The sequence below is a fragment of the Sorex fumeus genome, unplaced genomic scaffold (assembly GCF_029834395.1).
Source record: "Sorex fumeus unplaced genomic scaffold, SorFum_2.1 ptg000033l, whole genome shotgun sequence".
Classification (NCBI taxonomy): Eukaryota; Metazoa; Chordata; class Mammalia; order Eulipotyphla; family Soricidae; genus Sorex; species Sorex fumeus.
The window spans coordinates 1,638,751-1,653,885 of NW_026606090.1; the positions used below are offsets into that span (position 1 = coordinate 1,638,751).

Sequence of the window (15,135 nt, forward strand, 5' to 3'; positions counted from 1 at the left end):
ATTACATTTAAATAACAAACTTACCATTTACATATGGGGCTAAATATTAGAAAACAAAGGGAAATGAAAACAGGTTTCTTTTTTAAGTCCTTACTTCCAAATTTAGAACTCTGAACTGTTGAATCTATTCATAAACAAAATACATTTTCAAAAAACACAAATTGCTCTGATAGGAAAATAAAGTACAATATACATACAATGGAACATAATTCACATAGGCTCAATTTACAAGTATATTTCAAAGTATAAAACAAAACAAAAAAGCCCAGTAACTATAAATATAGGCAAAAATCACAAATGACAGTCTAAACTAATGCACCAATCTACAATGCATTCCCAGAAAACAGTAGAAGGGTTCTGTTAAATTTTATGCTGACCCAAGATTTTTACTTCTTTGTTCTCAAATATAAAACCAGTGTTATGAGGCATTTTGTCTTTAAGGTTAATTTAGATTTATATGTTTATATATAAATACATGTTTATATATACATATAACTAAACATTAATACCTGTATGTATATATGTATATATATATATACACACACGCATATATAAAGATGATCCAAATGTATTGTGAAGAAATGCTATCAAAATTTTCTATGTAAAACTCAACAACCACGTTATTTTTTTCTTTTACCTCTAGTTCCCTTCAAAAATTTCCTGAGGAAACTATTCACAACAGTGGTAAAAAAAGCTCAATCCAAATAATTCTGAGATGGCAAAAATGAGAACTGGCACTGCCACAGGATTACAAAAAAATCACCCCTTCCCAGTTATTCAAATATAAATAAGACAGACAGCAACCAAATCACTTCTACTGAACATAGTAAGTTCTTGTTGTTCCTGCTGATGTTTTGGGCCAAGCTTGGAGATGCTCAGGGTTTACGACTGCACTCAGGAATTACTCCTGGAAGTGCTTATGGACCATATGGGAATCTGGGGATCGAACCCAGGTCAGCTATGTGCAGGGCAGCTAAGTGCCCTAGTGGCTGCACAAATCTCTCCAGCCATGAACATTACTTTCTCAACTGATGCAACTTGTTTAAATTTTAACTTGTCTACATCAAGTTTCCCTCGGCAAAACTGAGTCCCTAATTCCTATGCTCACACGGAGCTGTTGGAGAGCAGTCACCGAGAAGAAGGCTGAAGATGCTATCCCTTCATCAAATCCAAAGGCAAGACCAGGACTAAAAACAAGCACTTCATCTGAAATGATCAAAGACTTGGATTTCCTTAGATTTTACTGCATTTCATAATTGCAGAAAAAAAATATCCTCCCTAGATTCCTTAATGGATTGAAGGTCAAACACAGCACAATGAATGGTCCTTCATCAGCAAGCACTATTTTTAAATGAAACACTTTTAGAATTGGGTTGCTTTTGCTCATTTTTCAATGACAAATCCTTAGAGATGACTTAAAAAATGGTGCTCACATGCACTGTTATATTCATAACTTTCTTAAAAGTAAACAACTTTCTTTGCACTAAAATTCATCATAAGAGGTGTAAGCTAATGTTTTAAACAAACGTTTAATTTCAACTTAACCTGGTTTAAATAACTGCTGCTGTGCCAAGTAATTAAGCGATTAAGTCAATTATAAACATATAATTAACAAATACTATACAACCATTCCCTATGATTGCTATCAAAAATAAGCTCATCTTTTTATCTTTTGTATGAAATGAATGGTTCGCACCACGCTCAGAGAAGCACACACACCATTCCTCAGTTTTTAACAAGTCAGCGCATTCAGGTGTTATTATTAGGAATGGTGTTCTTTTGTAGTTAAGGGTTAAATGAAAATAAGATAAATAATCTGAAAAATACCCTACTGATCACAAATAATGTTAGAGTCAGTCAAGCATATAATCTGAGAATCAATCAGTTGTACTTTTTTCTCCCAATGGAAGACGTTCCCATAACTGGAGCAACTGTTCGCCAACCTGAGGTTCTAGTTCCTAGATAAGAAAACAAACCAAAAAAAAAAAAAAAAAAAGAAATGGATTGATTTTTGTTACCAAGAGCCACTTAAAATATTTTCAGAAAGCATGTTAAACTTTGCATTTTCTACCACAACACTGCTAAAAAGCATATAACATGCATTTTTTCTAATTCTTTATATTAGAATCCAAGATTGCAAATAACCTGCAAACACTGTAATTATGTGTAATAGTAATAGACAAATTTCTAAGGAGTGCTTCAAAAATTTTTCTCTTTCTGGCAATGAACTTCTAAAAAAAATTGTGATTTAGCTGTTGCAGATGTGTAAGAGCCTGTGAGTTCAGGCATGTAGCATGATTACTTGGATGTTGTGCATATATATGTGGTACTGGGCTGAACACAGGGACTTGGATTTTGTTTTTAAAGGCAATCTAGTGCTGCTGCCCAACCCCCAGAAGAAAACCATTCAGCTAGAATTTTCAAAGCTTTTCTCTGGAACTAAGCATCTTACATGTTTGGGTTATTTGCTTGATTTTTGTTTTAAGAAACTATAAATACAGCTGGTGTGGGTGATCCTCAGCACTGCAGAGGCGAGGAGGCACATAGAGGGTGAGGCCCCAAAAGGATTCTCAGCTCTTGGGGCCAGAGTGATAGCACAGAGGGTAGGGCGTTTGCCTGGCACACACCGACCTGGGTTTGATCCCCGGCATCCCATATGGTCCCCTGAGCACCAGCAGGAGTAATTCCTGAGTGCAGAGCCAAGAGTAACCCCTGAGTATCGCTGGGTATGACCCAAAAAGCAAAAATAAATAAATAAATAAATAAATAAATAAATAAATAAATAGAGTGTATTCAGAAGGATTCTCAGCTCTTGCACGGAATCTATCGGTTGATCAGGAATCACCAGAAGGGGCCCCAGCCTTGTGAGCAATTGGAAGGACAGCATCCTGCTCTCCAAGGGCCCCAAAACTACCCAGTTACTGGATATCTTAACCAAAGAATTGATCAATTTCTAAATCTTTATTTTAGAATAAAAACAAAGGGCTGGAGCAATAGTACAGCAGGGAGGGTGTTTGCCTTTCATGCAGCTGACCCGGGCTTGATCCCTGGCATCCCATGTGGTCTTCCAAGCACCACCAGGAGTGACTCCTGAGCGCAGAGCATTGCTGGGTGTGACCCAAAATAACAACAACAAAAAGAATATTTTAAGTATTAAAAATACTTAAAATTATTCTTAAAGTAAAAAGTCAAAGTGTTCTTACAATGAAAAAAAAAAACTAACATTTTACTGCTTGTAATATTAACTGTAAATAGAACCCAAACACCTTTCATATTGTGATTTAAACTGAATCAAATTGGTTCAAGGGGCTGGAGCGATAGCACAGCAGGTAGGGCGTTTGCCTTGCACGCAGCCAACATGGCGGACCCAGGTTCGATTTCCAGCAACCCATATGGTCCCCTGAGCACCGCCAGGACTAATTCCTGAGTGCATGAGCCAGGAGTAACCCCTGAGCATCGCCAGGTGTGACCCAAAAAGCAAAAAAAAAAAAAGAAAAAATAATTGGTTCAAGTCAATTATTAGCTATTTAAATCTAGTCAATATTAATTGCTTTGGGTTTCAATGAGCCTATTTCCTCCTACATAACTCACATGTAAGAATTCAATCTCACATAAGTAGTTAGCAGAGTCAACACCTTTGTTTCACCACTTTATGCTTAATACATGCATTTTGGCAGTACCAAGAAGGTAGTGCAAAATGTAAAAAAAATAAAACCACAGTTTAAAAAAAATTCTTTATGTTACATAACTATAAGATAACATTGGTTTGACCTTGCTGCCTTGCCACAGGGAGCTTAGGCTTATTGGGTTGCTCCCATCACAGTGCTCCCATTCCTCTGTGTTTACTTGTAACCTCTTTCTTTGTGCTCTGTTAACTTGTAAATATTGCTTTTCTCTTCTCCTTAAGTCCTTTACATAGTTAATTCAGAGCAATGTCCTTTTGTTTATAGACACAGAAAGACAGTTAATGCTATGCTTTTGTAACCTGGGAGTTAATGGACGCTGAATGATATTCATCCTTGGGCATCTGTTCTCTGGACTTAAGCTTCAGTTGCCCTTACTTCCTAGTACCCCAAATGCAGGGTCCCTACAAGGGACTGGATGGACCCAGGGCAAGCAGTGAGCTACCCTGGCATCGAAATGGGCCAGGCCAAAGTGCCATAATACTTAACTATAAGTTAAGAGCATGGTCATGGACAAATTCTGTCATGATCCAAACAGTAATAACTGGAATAGGGCCCTGCTAGGGTTAGGAAAGATTAATCTGGCCTGAGCACTGTAGTCTGAGATCTATATAGCAAGATGTCCCCAGGAGAGTAACCCTACAAGCTTAATATATTTCTTACTGTGTCCAGACAAAATAACTAACATTAAGAAATAGAATGAAGATGTTAATTATGTTATTAGGCTAAGGAGAGAACAAACACCCCTAGGTGGTAGTTCCTTCCCCTGAGCCTGATACGTGATCAGGAAGGGCTTTTGATATGTTGACTATACTAAAGGAAGGGGTATGGTGTCTACCCCCAATGCTGGAGGGTTGGAGAGACACTAGAGAGAGACCGGGGCAGCAAGAGAGAGACTAGCAAGGGGGACAGAGGGAGGAGAATGTAGGGGAAGGATGCAGGAGCAGGCAAGTGGAGAGACGAAAGATGCCACTGGGAGAGGGAGCTTGGAGAGTGGGAAAGATGAGCGGGAGACAGGAGGAGACGGAAATGAGGACCGGCATGAGATTAGAATGTGGAGCTTAGTGAGACTGGAACAGGTGCGTGGGAAGAATGGAAAAACTGGCAACTGATCATCAAACAGGGCGGGGGAGGGGGGGTGGACTCGAGACCACCGAATGTGGGTGGTCAGAGAGAGAGTCACTGGGTCTCCCCTAGCCGCCCTTAGCTCTTTCACATATCTACACCATTATTTCCCATGTGCATATGATAAATATGGTATTATTGTTACCTAAGAGCAAAATCAAAAAGCAAGTTGAAGAAAATTAAGTGAGTGCCATTGTATACCTGCCCATCTCGGCTTATCTGGACCTTTTTGTTGTCATTCCAAGGATTTAGTAAGTGGTGTGCAAACTGAAAAGGAAGGCTTTCTTTCCGTATCCACTCCACCTTGAATACTCCCCCGAGCCCTGCCGAACCCCAGTCCTGGCTCTTCTCCTTTCCGATCTCAGAAGACATCCGTGAAAACCCCTGTGGAGAAAATGAGGGGAAAGAGTAAAGATGAGAAACAGTAATGAGGCAATGTATAAGTTAGCTATTTACTATATGCGTTTACTAAAAATTTGTTTTATCAAATCTTAGAGAAAAAAATTCCAATTTTCTAGCAATTCAAAACATTCACATATTACCTTCTAATATAGCAACAGTCGCAAACCCATTTATTCCACTATAAATGGGTTCACATAAGCTCTAAGGTTTTTACTTCCAAAAATTATAAAATGGTACATTTATTGCTTTGAAGTTTCATATAGTGTACTAAGTCAGATAATTAAGAAACACACTCAGTTTTCTGATTTTTAATACTAACTTCTTTGGTCTATTTAAACATATTACCAGAAGGGCGTTTGCCTTGCACGCAGCCAACATGGCCGACCCGAGTTCGATTCCTCCGCCCCTCTCGGAGAGCCCGGCAAGCTACCGAGAGTATCTCGCCCCCACGGCAGAGCCTGGCAAGCTCCCCGTGACGTATTCGATATGCCAGACACAGTAACAACAAAGTCTCCAATGGAGATGTTACTGGGCCCGCTCGAGCAAATCCATGATCAACGGGAGGGCCTTTACTTTTACTTTACCAGAAAGTCAAACTTCTAATTACTTCTTAAATCAGCCTGAGAAATAATAAATCTAAAGTTGTCATCAGAAAAAATTGTTCCATCTGATGAGGTACCGGTAAGACAAGACAAAAACAAAGAGATCCCTATTTACCATTCCCTTAAACAGAAGCAATATACTCCTCAAGCATTCTTGCACACCAAAGCAACAAAAAGCCAGGTTTTGATATTTGATTTTTTGGCTGCAGGACACAGCCCACTTGACGGTTTCAGGATGGCTCACCTGGAAGTGTCCAGATCCTTGAACTGAAAATACCAAGTAAACCATGCTGCTTTCCCAAAAGGCGCGGTTTAGCTTCCGCTCATTGCTAGGGGTTGTAGACCAGATGCCCTTCTGTTGAGAAATTTCCAGGTTTCTCAAATTGCTACTTTTCATTATGAAGTATCGAACTGGCATGTTTGGTCTTGGTGAAGGAGATTTTGAGCCCTATAAAAGAATTCATAAAATCTTGAAAGACAATTTGACCTCTAGACATCAACAGGCTCCATTAAATAACATCTTCAGAAACATATAAACCAAAATATTTTACTAATCATGCCTGAAAATGTAGAGAAGGCTTACTCAAAATGAGATTAAGAAGCCAAAATCAAGTACTAATTTTCAGAGCTTTCAAAATCCCTTATCAAGAAAGTTCCTTGATTATCAACTTTGTTTATATGCTGAAAGTATTTTCAGAAAATGTTAATAAACACTCAAAAGCCTGAAAATGAAACACAAATTGTTCCAGTTTACTATCTGAATAGTTTCCAAGGGACAGTGCAGGGAGGGGGACAGAGTACAGCGGTCCTGTTGAGTTGCAGAGAGCTCGGAGTTTAGAGCCAAGTGTCAGGAGACTCTCCGTGGCTGATGCACGGAAGGCAGCTGGCACAGGAGAAGTCCCGAGAACTGCAGAGGGGTCCCCACAAGTTTTTGGCTAAGTACTGCTTTCTGCGCTGCTGAATGCTAAAGAAAGCAGCAAATCGAACAGTTCCCAGGCTCACATGCGGTTGGGAATATTTCCTTTGTTACCAGTCAGAATGAAAATCAAATGCATCATTAAATGCATATGACACAAGTCCACATTAAGATCATCAGTGGTTTCTACCAAATAATACCAATATTTCTTCCAAAAAACTAAAGTGAAACTTTACATTCCAACCTATGTATGAGTTCAGCATTACCCTAATATCAAGGCAATATAAAGACACAAAGCAATACACAAGAAAGAACTACAGGATAATGTCCCCCATGAACAAAAAGTTCTCACTGAACAGAAAGTTTGACTGAGCAAAACAACATTATGACTAATAGGTATAAATATTAGAAGCAATCAAAATATAGTATGAACAGACCAAAAGAATGTCATTTCAATAAATTAAAAAAATATCAACAAACATGGGCTGGAGCGATAGCACAGCGGTAGGGCGTTTGCCTTGCACGCAGCCAACATGGCCGACCCGAGTTCGATTCCTCCGCCCCTCTCGGAGAGCCCGGCAAGCTACCGAGAGTATCTCGCCCGCAAGGCAGAGCCTGGCAAGCTACCCGCGATGTATTTGATATGCCAAGCACAGTGACAACAAAGTCTCCAATGGAGACGTTACTGGGCCCGCTCGAGCAAATCGATGAACAAGGGGAGGACCGTGAATAAATCAACAAACACAATCCAATGCTTATTCATAATAAACACTCTAAGCAGACTAGATCCAATAGAAATATCCCCAGTTACATCACGGCAAACAATAAAAACTGTAATGCTCTCTTTATCGCTAAGATAAAGGAAAATAAGTCTGCTTTCAATACTTGAATTAAACATTTTAGTGCAAGCTCAGAACAGAAAGAAAAGGGGGGAAAATAGTAAGCAGACTGAAAATAAATTATGTAAAAAACTACCTTTATTAAAAGAAGATAGGAAAGTCTAGGCAGAAAATCCCAAGAATTTACATAAAAATTATTAGAATAAGCAATTAAATGAACTTCTACATGCTAATAACTGGAAATATAAATTTAAAAAACCAAACATTCAAAAAATATAAAAGATAAACTTAACAGAAATACCTGAACGCTGAAATCTATAAAATATTGAAGATATACTAAAGAATATCTAAATAAATATAGATATGTGCCATGCTTATCGAAGAGAAGATAATTAAAAACTGTTCCATTACCAATCTTCTTCACACTGATGTGCAGATTCAATGGAATTTCTCTCAAAAAATAAAATTCTATTGAAACTGACATCCTGATTCTAAAATCAGCATAAAATCTCAAAGGATTTACGAACAGCAAACAAAACTGATAAAGCGCAAAACTGGACAAAAACTAATTTAAACACAATACATCTCTTGCTACATCATTTTAGCACTGGTAAAAAAGAAAAATATAATCAATTAAACTATTAGGTAGTCACAGAGAAAAAGCAAATTAATATGACCTTATATACTAACTATAAAAGGCAGATTAATAATATCAAGTACTGTTGGAACATAAAGCAAATGAATTACTGAAGAGAACAACAAATAAAATAGTGTTTAGGAAAGTAGTTGGGTAGTTAGTTCCTCCTTATAAAGTTAAACATATCAAACAATCCAACAATCCCCAAATTGAGTAATAACCCAGGAATAGAAAACATATCTAATAAAAGGACTTGTACTAGAATGTCAAAGCACATTTAAAATAGTACAAAGGAATGTTCTACTATTCGGCAGCAACAAGTAGTAAACTAATTTAAAAATAATAGAGTGAACCACTTAAAAAAACTACAAACACAATTTTATTTCGAAGAAATTTCAGAAAAGGCAAAGCTCAAGGGCCAGAGAGCAGTTCAATGTTTACCAGAAATCAGGGATAATATGTAAAATGTAAAGTGTCTGTGGTATGGTTACAGAACTGTATACATTTATAAAAATCCAATGAATTATATAGTCTGAACTGGTGAATGTTACTGGGTTTACGCCATATCTTAGAAAGTCTGTCAGGCATTTTCACCAGAAGACAACATTTAGCTAATAAAATACTCGCATTCTAACAATGCAGGGAAATCATTCTAAGCATTTAAAAACCATTCGTATTAAAATGTTTAGATACAATTTTCGATTCCTTGTCTTCCTAACCCATATCCAGTCATGTTTCCTAATATAGCAACTGAAATAAAGTAATTAAAGATGAACAGAACTCCTTTCCATCCTTAACTACTGTTTCTGAACTTACAAAGTACAAGAGGAGGGTTATTTCCTGACTTGGCTCCCATACGTAGATACTCTACCTTTCCTGACGACGGAGGCGAGGGACTAGCACACGGGCTTGGGTAACTGCTGCTGTCTGTGGACTTCACTGAGGACTGGTCGGATCGATCATCGGTACTTCGTTTAGGATGTAGAATTCCTCGATCTTTGTATTTCTGAGGTGGGTGTAGAGCTGGAGATGGAGATTTCATCACCACTCTAAAGGGAGGAAGGAGTAAAAACCAGCTATAAGTAAGCTGATCATAAAAAGTAGTGCTTAAATAAATCCCAGTGATATGACAATGAAAAAAATTCAGAAATTCATTCCTTTTCTATATTTAGCTGATAGTGATTATATACTTACAAAGTAAGGATCCTAATCTCTTATGACAATGAGAGGTTTTTAGCAATATTCTTATATTGATTATTTTAATATATGTAAATGCCATAACACTTATTCAAACACATCCCTGCTAATGGACCTTAAAAGAGTATCACCATCTCACTTAACTTCATTTTCTTTTTCGCTGACACCCAGCAGTGCTCAGTATTTACTCCTGGCTCTGTGCTCAGGCATTGTTTCTGATGGTGGCTGGGGAACTATATGCAGTGCCAGGGTTGAATGGGGTCAGCCGCTCTGAACCTCTCTTACATTTTTATACAGTACCGTACTGCTGGGGCTGGAACGATAGCACAGTGGTAGGGCATTTGCCTTGCATGCAGCCAGCCCGGCCAAGCAGGGTTCAATTCCTCTGCCCCTCTTAGAGAGCCCGGCAAGCTACCAAGAGCATCTTGCCCACACGGCAAAGCCTGGCAAGCTACCTGTGACGTATTCAATATGCCAAACACAGTAACAACATGTCTCAAAATGGATAAGTTACTGGGCCCGCTCGAGCAAATCGATGAACAATGGGAGGACAGTGACAGTGACTGTAATGCTAAGAAAACAGCTTTTAATGTCATATTAAAGTACTAGAGTATACTATTATTACTAATATTATTGTACTATTATTGTATTGGTATTATTATTATTATAGTGTATTATTATTCCAAGTGGAACTGGAATAAAGTCTGAGTAGATTGTTTTTAAGCCATTAATAATGCATTAGATATGTGATCCTGGGTAAATTGGATAAGCTGTTATATGAACTCTTATTTCTCTATCTGGTGAATTAAGGGATTGGACTAGGTAAGCTTTAAAAATCAACTAAAAAATTCTATAGAAACAATAAGGATGTAGTTAGATTTTATAATTATTTTATATTATATGACTGCGTGATACAACCACTGATTAAAAAAAAATACAGCAAATACATACATACTGAAAAAAATGCAAATTCTGGGCCAAGAGAGGTAATACAGTGGGCAGAGTGATAGAGTGATTACTTTACACACACCCAACCCAGGGACGATCCCCAGCACCCATAATGGTCCCAAGCACTGCCAGGAGAGCCTCCTGAGTGTAGGGCCAGGAGTAAGCCCTGAGCACTTCTGGGTGTGGCCCCAGAACAAAATAAAACAACAACAGAAATAAAAAATAATGCTCACAGTGTACCTGTATTCTTGCCCAGTGGTTCTCATCAAGCTGAGAGCTAATTTTAGTTCACATAGTAATGCCACAACAGATACAGGATGTGCCATATCTCACACTAACACTGACCAATTTCTTTCAAAAAGTCAACAGAAGAACAGTTGTTGTACATAAGAGACTGAAGAAACTATACACTTAACATAACGATGCCTACTCACTAGCTGCTGATTCACATAACGGCAAGTTTTACAGCTGAGAATCATTTAGAATGACCTTATTAAAACTGACACCTGCAATTGGAATATGTAGAAAACCTCTATTTCAAAAAATATGGAAGAATAAAACAACATTGAGTGAAATTTATTTAAATAAGTCAAAATGAGAAAAAAGAAAGAGAAACATTTAAGTAGAGGCTGGGAAGATAGCTCAGGTGGCTGGAGTCTTCCATGGACCTTGGAAGAACACCCCTGGGTATAGTCTCCAGAGTTCCTGAGCAGTGCTTAGGAGACCATCCAAAAAGCAAGAAAAAATAATCTGGGTAAACTAAAGCAAGTAAGTGAAAATCCTGATTAACTACAGAGCTCACTTAGGGTAGATCATTTACTTTCCTGTACCATCAATAATATGTGTAGCATATTTTAAACCAAAAAGACGCTTCAACGGCTCTTCAATTACAATTTTTCTACCTTTACGACCATTAGTGTATGACCACAGTTTACTTCCCAGAAATTAGTCATAGATTCAGGATTAGTCTTTAATTCAGGATTCTTTCACATATAAAATAGCTAAAAACTATACACAAACAACAAACTAGAAGAAAAAGAAATCAAGGGCTGGAAAGACAGCATAGCAGGCAAGGTGCTTGCCTTGCATATATCTAACATGGGCTCCTTGGCACCCCAAATGGTCCTCTGAATTCCACTAGGAAGTGATCCATACCCAGGTATAAGCCCGAGCATAGCCAGATGAGAGACAGACTGCAAAGCTATCTCATACCATATACACTGTAGCACTGTCCTTCCTTTGTTCATCAATTTGCTCGAACGGGCACCAGTAACGTCTCCATTGTGAGACTTGTTGCTACTGTTTTTGGCATATCCAATACACCATGGGGAGCTTGCCAGGCTCTGCCAGGCGGGCGGGATACTCTTGGTAGCTTGCAGGGCTCTCCGAGAGGGACAGAGGTATCAAACCCGGGTCGCCGCATCCAGGGCAAACACCCTACCTGCTGTGCTATCGCTCCAGCCTATACCATATACAAAGGTATTTAAAATAGATTAAAGACTTCCATTCAAGATTGGACCAAACTCCATGAAATACACCGAGGAAGACAAAGGCAGAACTTTCCAGGTGATAAACAGAATGGAAAAAGGGCTATAGAAAGCATTCAAGTTATATAAAACACTCAAAGCTCAACAAAAAGAAACTCAAGAACACTACCAAAAATGCAACGAAAAGATGAAAGACATTTCTCCAAATACATGTGGTTGACCAAGTAGGCACATGGAACAGTGTTTATCACAACATTCACAGAAGGAAGTGAACCTGTCTGTTCCACATACTCTATCCCTCAAACCAACAACAGGTGTACAATGTGTCACTAAATTTAAAAAATGAAACACTTTTCCGTAGACACAAAACTCATCAATACTGATCTTTAGGTTACATTTGTTGGGAGACTGTTCAAATGTTCCTGGACAATACTTCTTTCTACAGGTTATTTAGGAGTGATGTCACTTGACATATACTGACTGAAATATATAATACAAAGTGTTACTATCTTTTTTTATCAAATCTTTTTATAAAAACATAAAATAAAAAGTAACTCCTTTTCCTGGAGAAAATATGTTATTTTGATAAAATGTTATAAATTTACCTTTCTGCAGTAGTAGATTCATCAGAAAATTCAGTATCTGCTGAAGTTTTTCTACTATTATTTGACCTCCAAGATGATGCCAAAGGAAGTTCTTCTGAAGACATAGGCCGCGGCCTTTGGCCAATCCCAGACGGTTGCTGTAAACCTGCAGACTGCTCCTCAGTGCTCAGAACAGCTATAATTGCTCTGATCGTAGCTTCATCAACTTGAGACCAAGGTTTGGATGGAGCTCTCATTCGGCGTAAAAATAAGCTGTGCCACTTCTGTCTGAGCTGCAGCAGTAAACTGGCTGCCTGTAAAAAAGTTGTTTCCTCTCTTCAAATACAGATAAGGAAAATACAAGGAAGGTCTTTCCAAATTTGTAAGTGAAGGTCTGCAAAGGCTTCCAGAGAACCTTTCTTATATTCCCTATGACTGCTAAATTCTTTTTGTATTGTTGTAGCATGAAATTTAATTTATTTAGCTTATTTCAAGTACTATAGGTAGCAAATCAAATGTAGTCTATCGAGAGACAGGAAACAATGCATGGTATAGTGTGTTGGCTACCAGGAAAGTTACAGCCAGGTAAATAAAACTACGTTTAGTTCAATTCGTGCCTATAGAACATCCAAATGATTATCAGAAGGCCACTAAATTCATTCGTAGGTTTGGAGAAAGGCCTAATCTAGAGACACAGGCATGACATGCATCAAAGCATAAATGTTTAATAAATCTACATGGGGTGAGGGCCTTAGATTATGCAGTGAGAATATTGAGTTGTTAAATTAGTTGTTAAATTTTAAATTTAGTTGTTAACTGAATATTACCATATTTAAAACTGAACCACACTTAGGTTTCTCAAATTCCCTATGGGAATAAATCCCAATGCAGGTAAAATATATGAAAATAAGACGCATCTAAAACTTATGTCTAAATATTAAAGATATAATACTCATTATACTACTAAACAATTTAAACTAATGAAACAAAAGAAATGCACTGTAACTTAAAAAATCAACTTACCTCTGGCTCTAGTTTGAAACTGAGCCACTCGTCCAGTTTCAAGGCTGCCAGGTTAGCAGTAGTTCTATCTTCTACTTCACTATCACTACTGTCATTAGGAATACCATCTGCTGTTCAACACACGTGGCAAGGACAAAAACGCACTTTTAGCATTTTATATCAGACCAGAAAAAAAAAATAGGCTCTATGTTTTACACAAATACTCCTGATAAACTGGTAATGGCAGTTAGCATCAGGGGAAATAAGACCATGGGGAAGGGAAACGGGGGGAGCAGGGGCCCAGGGCCTCAGGTTTCTTGCTAGTAAGGTGTTTTAATCTTGCTATGTATCCAAACCACACAGTCAACAACACTGAAAACAGGAGATATGAGCTACAACAACCAAACTTGAAAGTATGCCAGTCAATGTGGCAGGCTTTGGGTGAGAGGGAACTCGGGAATACTGGTGGAAGGCAGTTGAAGCTCATTGTGGGAGAGACGCCGGAAGATCATTTGCCTAAGATTTAACTACAAATAGCTTTGTAAATCACAATTCTTAAATAATAAAAAAAAGAAAAATTCTAAAACTTAATGATACCGAATGTGCACAACCCAGGAGGACCACCTCCTTAATCGACCATAAATTATTCTACTTTTTGGGCCACACCCAGCAGTGCTCAGGGCTTACTCCTGGCTGTGGTCAGGAGTCACTCCTGGACGTGCGGGGAGACCTTATGGGATGCCGGGAATCAAACCCTGCCACATGCAAGTACATGCCACCGGCCGTACAACTTACTCTCCAAGAACACAAATAATTTTAAATAAAATGTCAGCAAAATATTTGCAATCAACAAATTCTTAATCATGGAAGATTTATCCCAAAGAATAGTACTAATATTATTAATACAGAAATTCACATCAATTGTACACTAGAGTTAAAATCTGGGGGAGGGCTTAGGGCCAGACCTTGTGGTGCTCAGGGCCCTCTCGGGTCACTGCATGCTCAGGACCCAACTCCGACAGAGGCATACACACTACTATCTGCTATACTATCCCCAGCCCCTGGCTTTCAATTTTTATGAAAAACCTCAGTCCTCAAGTGGAAAAAATTAAAATAATTCAGATAAAGGGAAATATAAACACATAGAAGTATAATTAAATGCATTCCTTTAATATAAATAAAAAATAAGAATTTCATTAAAATATTAAACAGGATTAAAAATAACCTCACTAGTATTATTATGTATGGAAAATCATAAATAAAATTTACATACTTTTATCATACAATTCCTATTTTCCTGGCCGCACAGTATATACAGTGCCAGCTTCTCCTGCAGTACCCGGGGACTGGTCCTGGCTCAAACTCAGGGATCACTTCTGGTGGTCCTTGGGGAGCCACTGGGGCCGCCAGAGACTGAACCCAGGTCAGCCACATGCAAGTCAAGCCTCCTACCCGCTGTACTATCATTCTGTCTTCGTGCTCCACAAAAAGAGTTAAAGAAAAATCAAAGGACATACAGATGAGAATACCATGTACCCTACCCTCACTTTGACCACACACTCATGAATTACCTATCAAGGCGGAGTCTCCTGCTTAATATCAAATGGCAAAAAACCTGAATCACAAATGTGGACATTAATATGAAGTATTAATTTTTTAAAATACTCTGTAAATTTAAAATAGCACAATGAAATAGTATGGAATAAATAAGCA

The 15,135-nt window shown here is 38.2% G+C and overlaps 1 protein-coding gene across 1 annotated transcript in view; it reads right to left on the reverse strand.

The window, feature by feature from the left end:
* Positions 1 to 1,208: 1,208 nt before the first annotated feature.
* The window catches only part of YTHDC2 (YTH N6-methyladenosine RNA binding protein C2), a 53,122-nt gene continuing 39,195 nt past the window's right edge, over positions 1,209 to 15,135 (reverse strand). Inside the window, exons 24-29 of the mRNA XM_056116688.1 lie at positions 13,444 to 13,553; positions 12,442 to 12,734; positions 9,076 to 9,253; positions 6,057 to 6,260; positions 5,010 to 5,192; positions 1,209 to 1,958 (exon numbers count right to left, since the gene is read on the reverse strand). Coding sequence (XP_055972663.1) covers positions 1,878 to 1,958; positions 5,010 to 5,192; positions 6,057 to 6,260; positions 9,076 to 9,253; positions 12,442 to 12,734; positions 13,444 to 13,553 — 1,049 coding nt within the window. The 3' untranslated portion in view covers positions 1,209 to 1,877. The remainder of the gene's footprint in view (positions 1,959 to 5,009; positions 5,193 to 6,056; positions 6,261 to 9,075; positions 9,254 to 12,441; positions 12,735 to 13,443; positions 13,554 to 15,135) is intronic.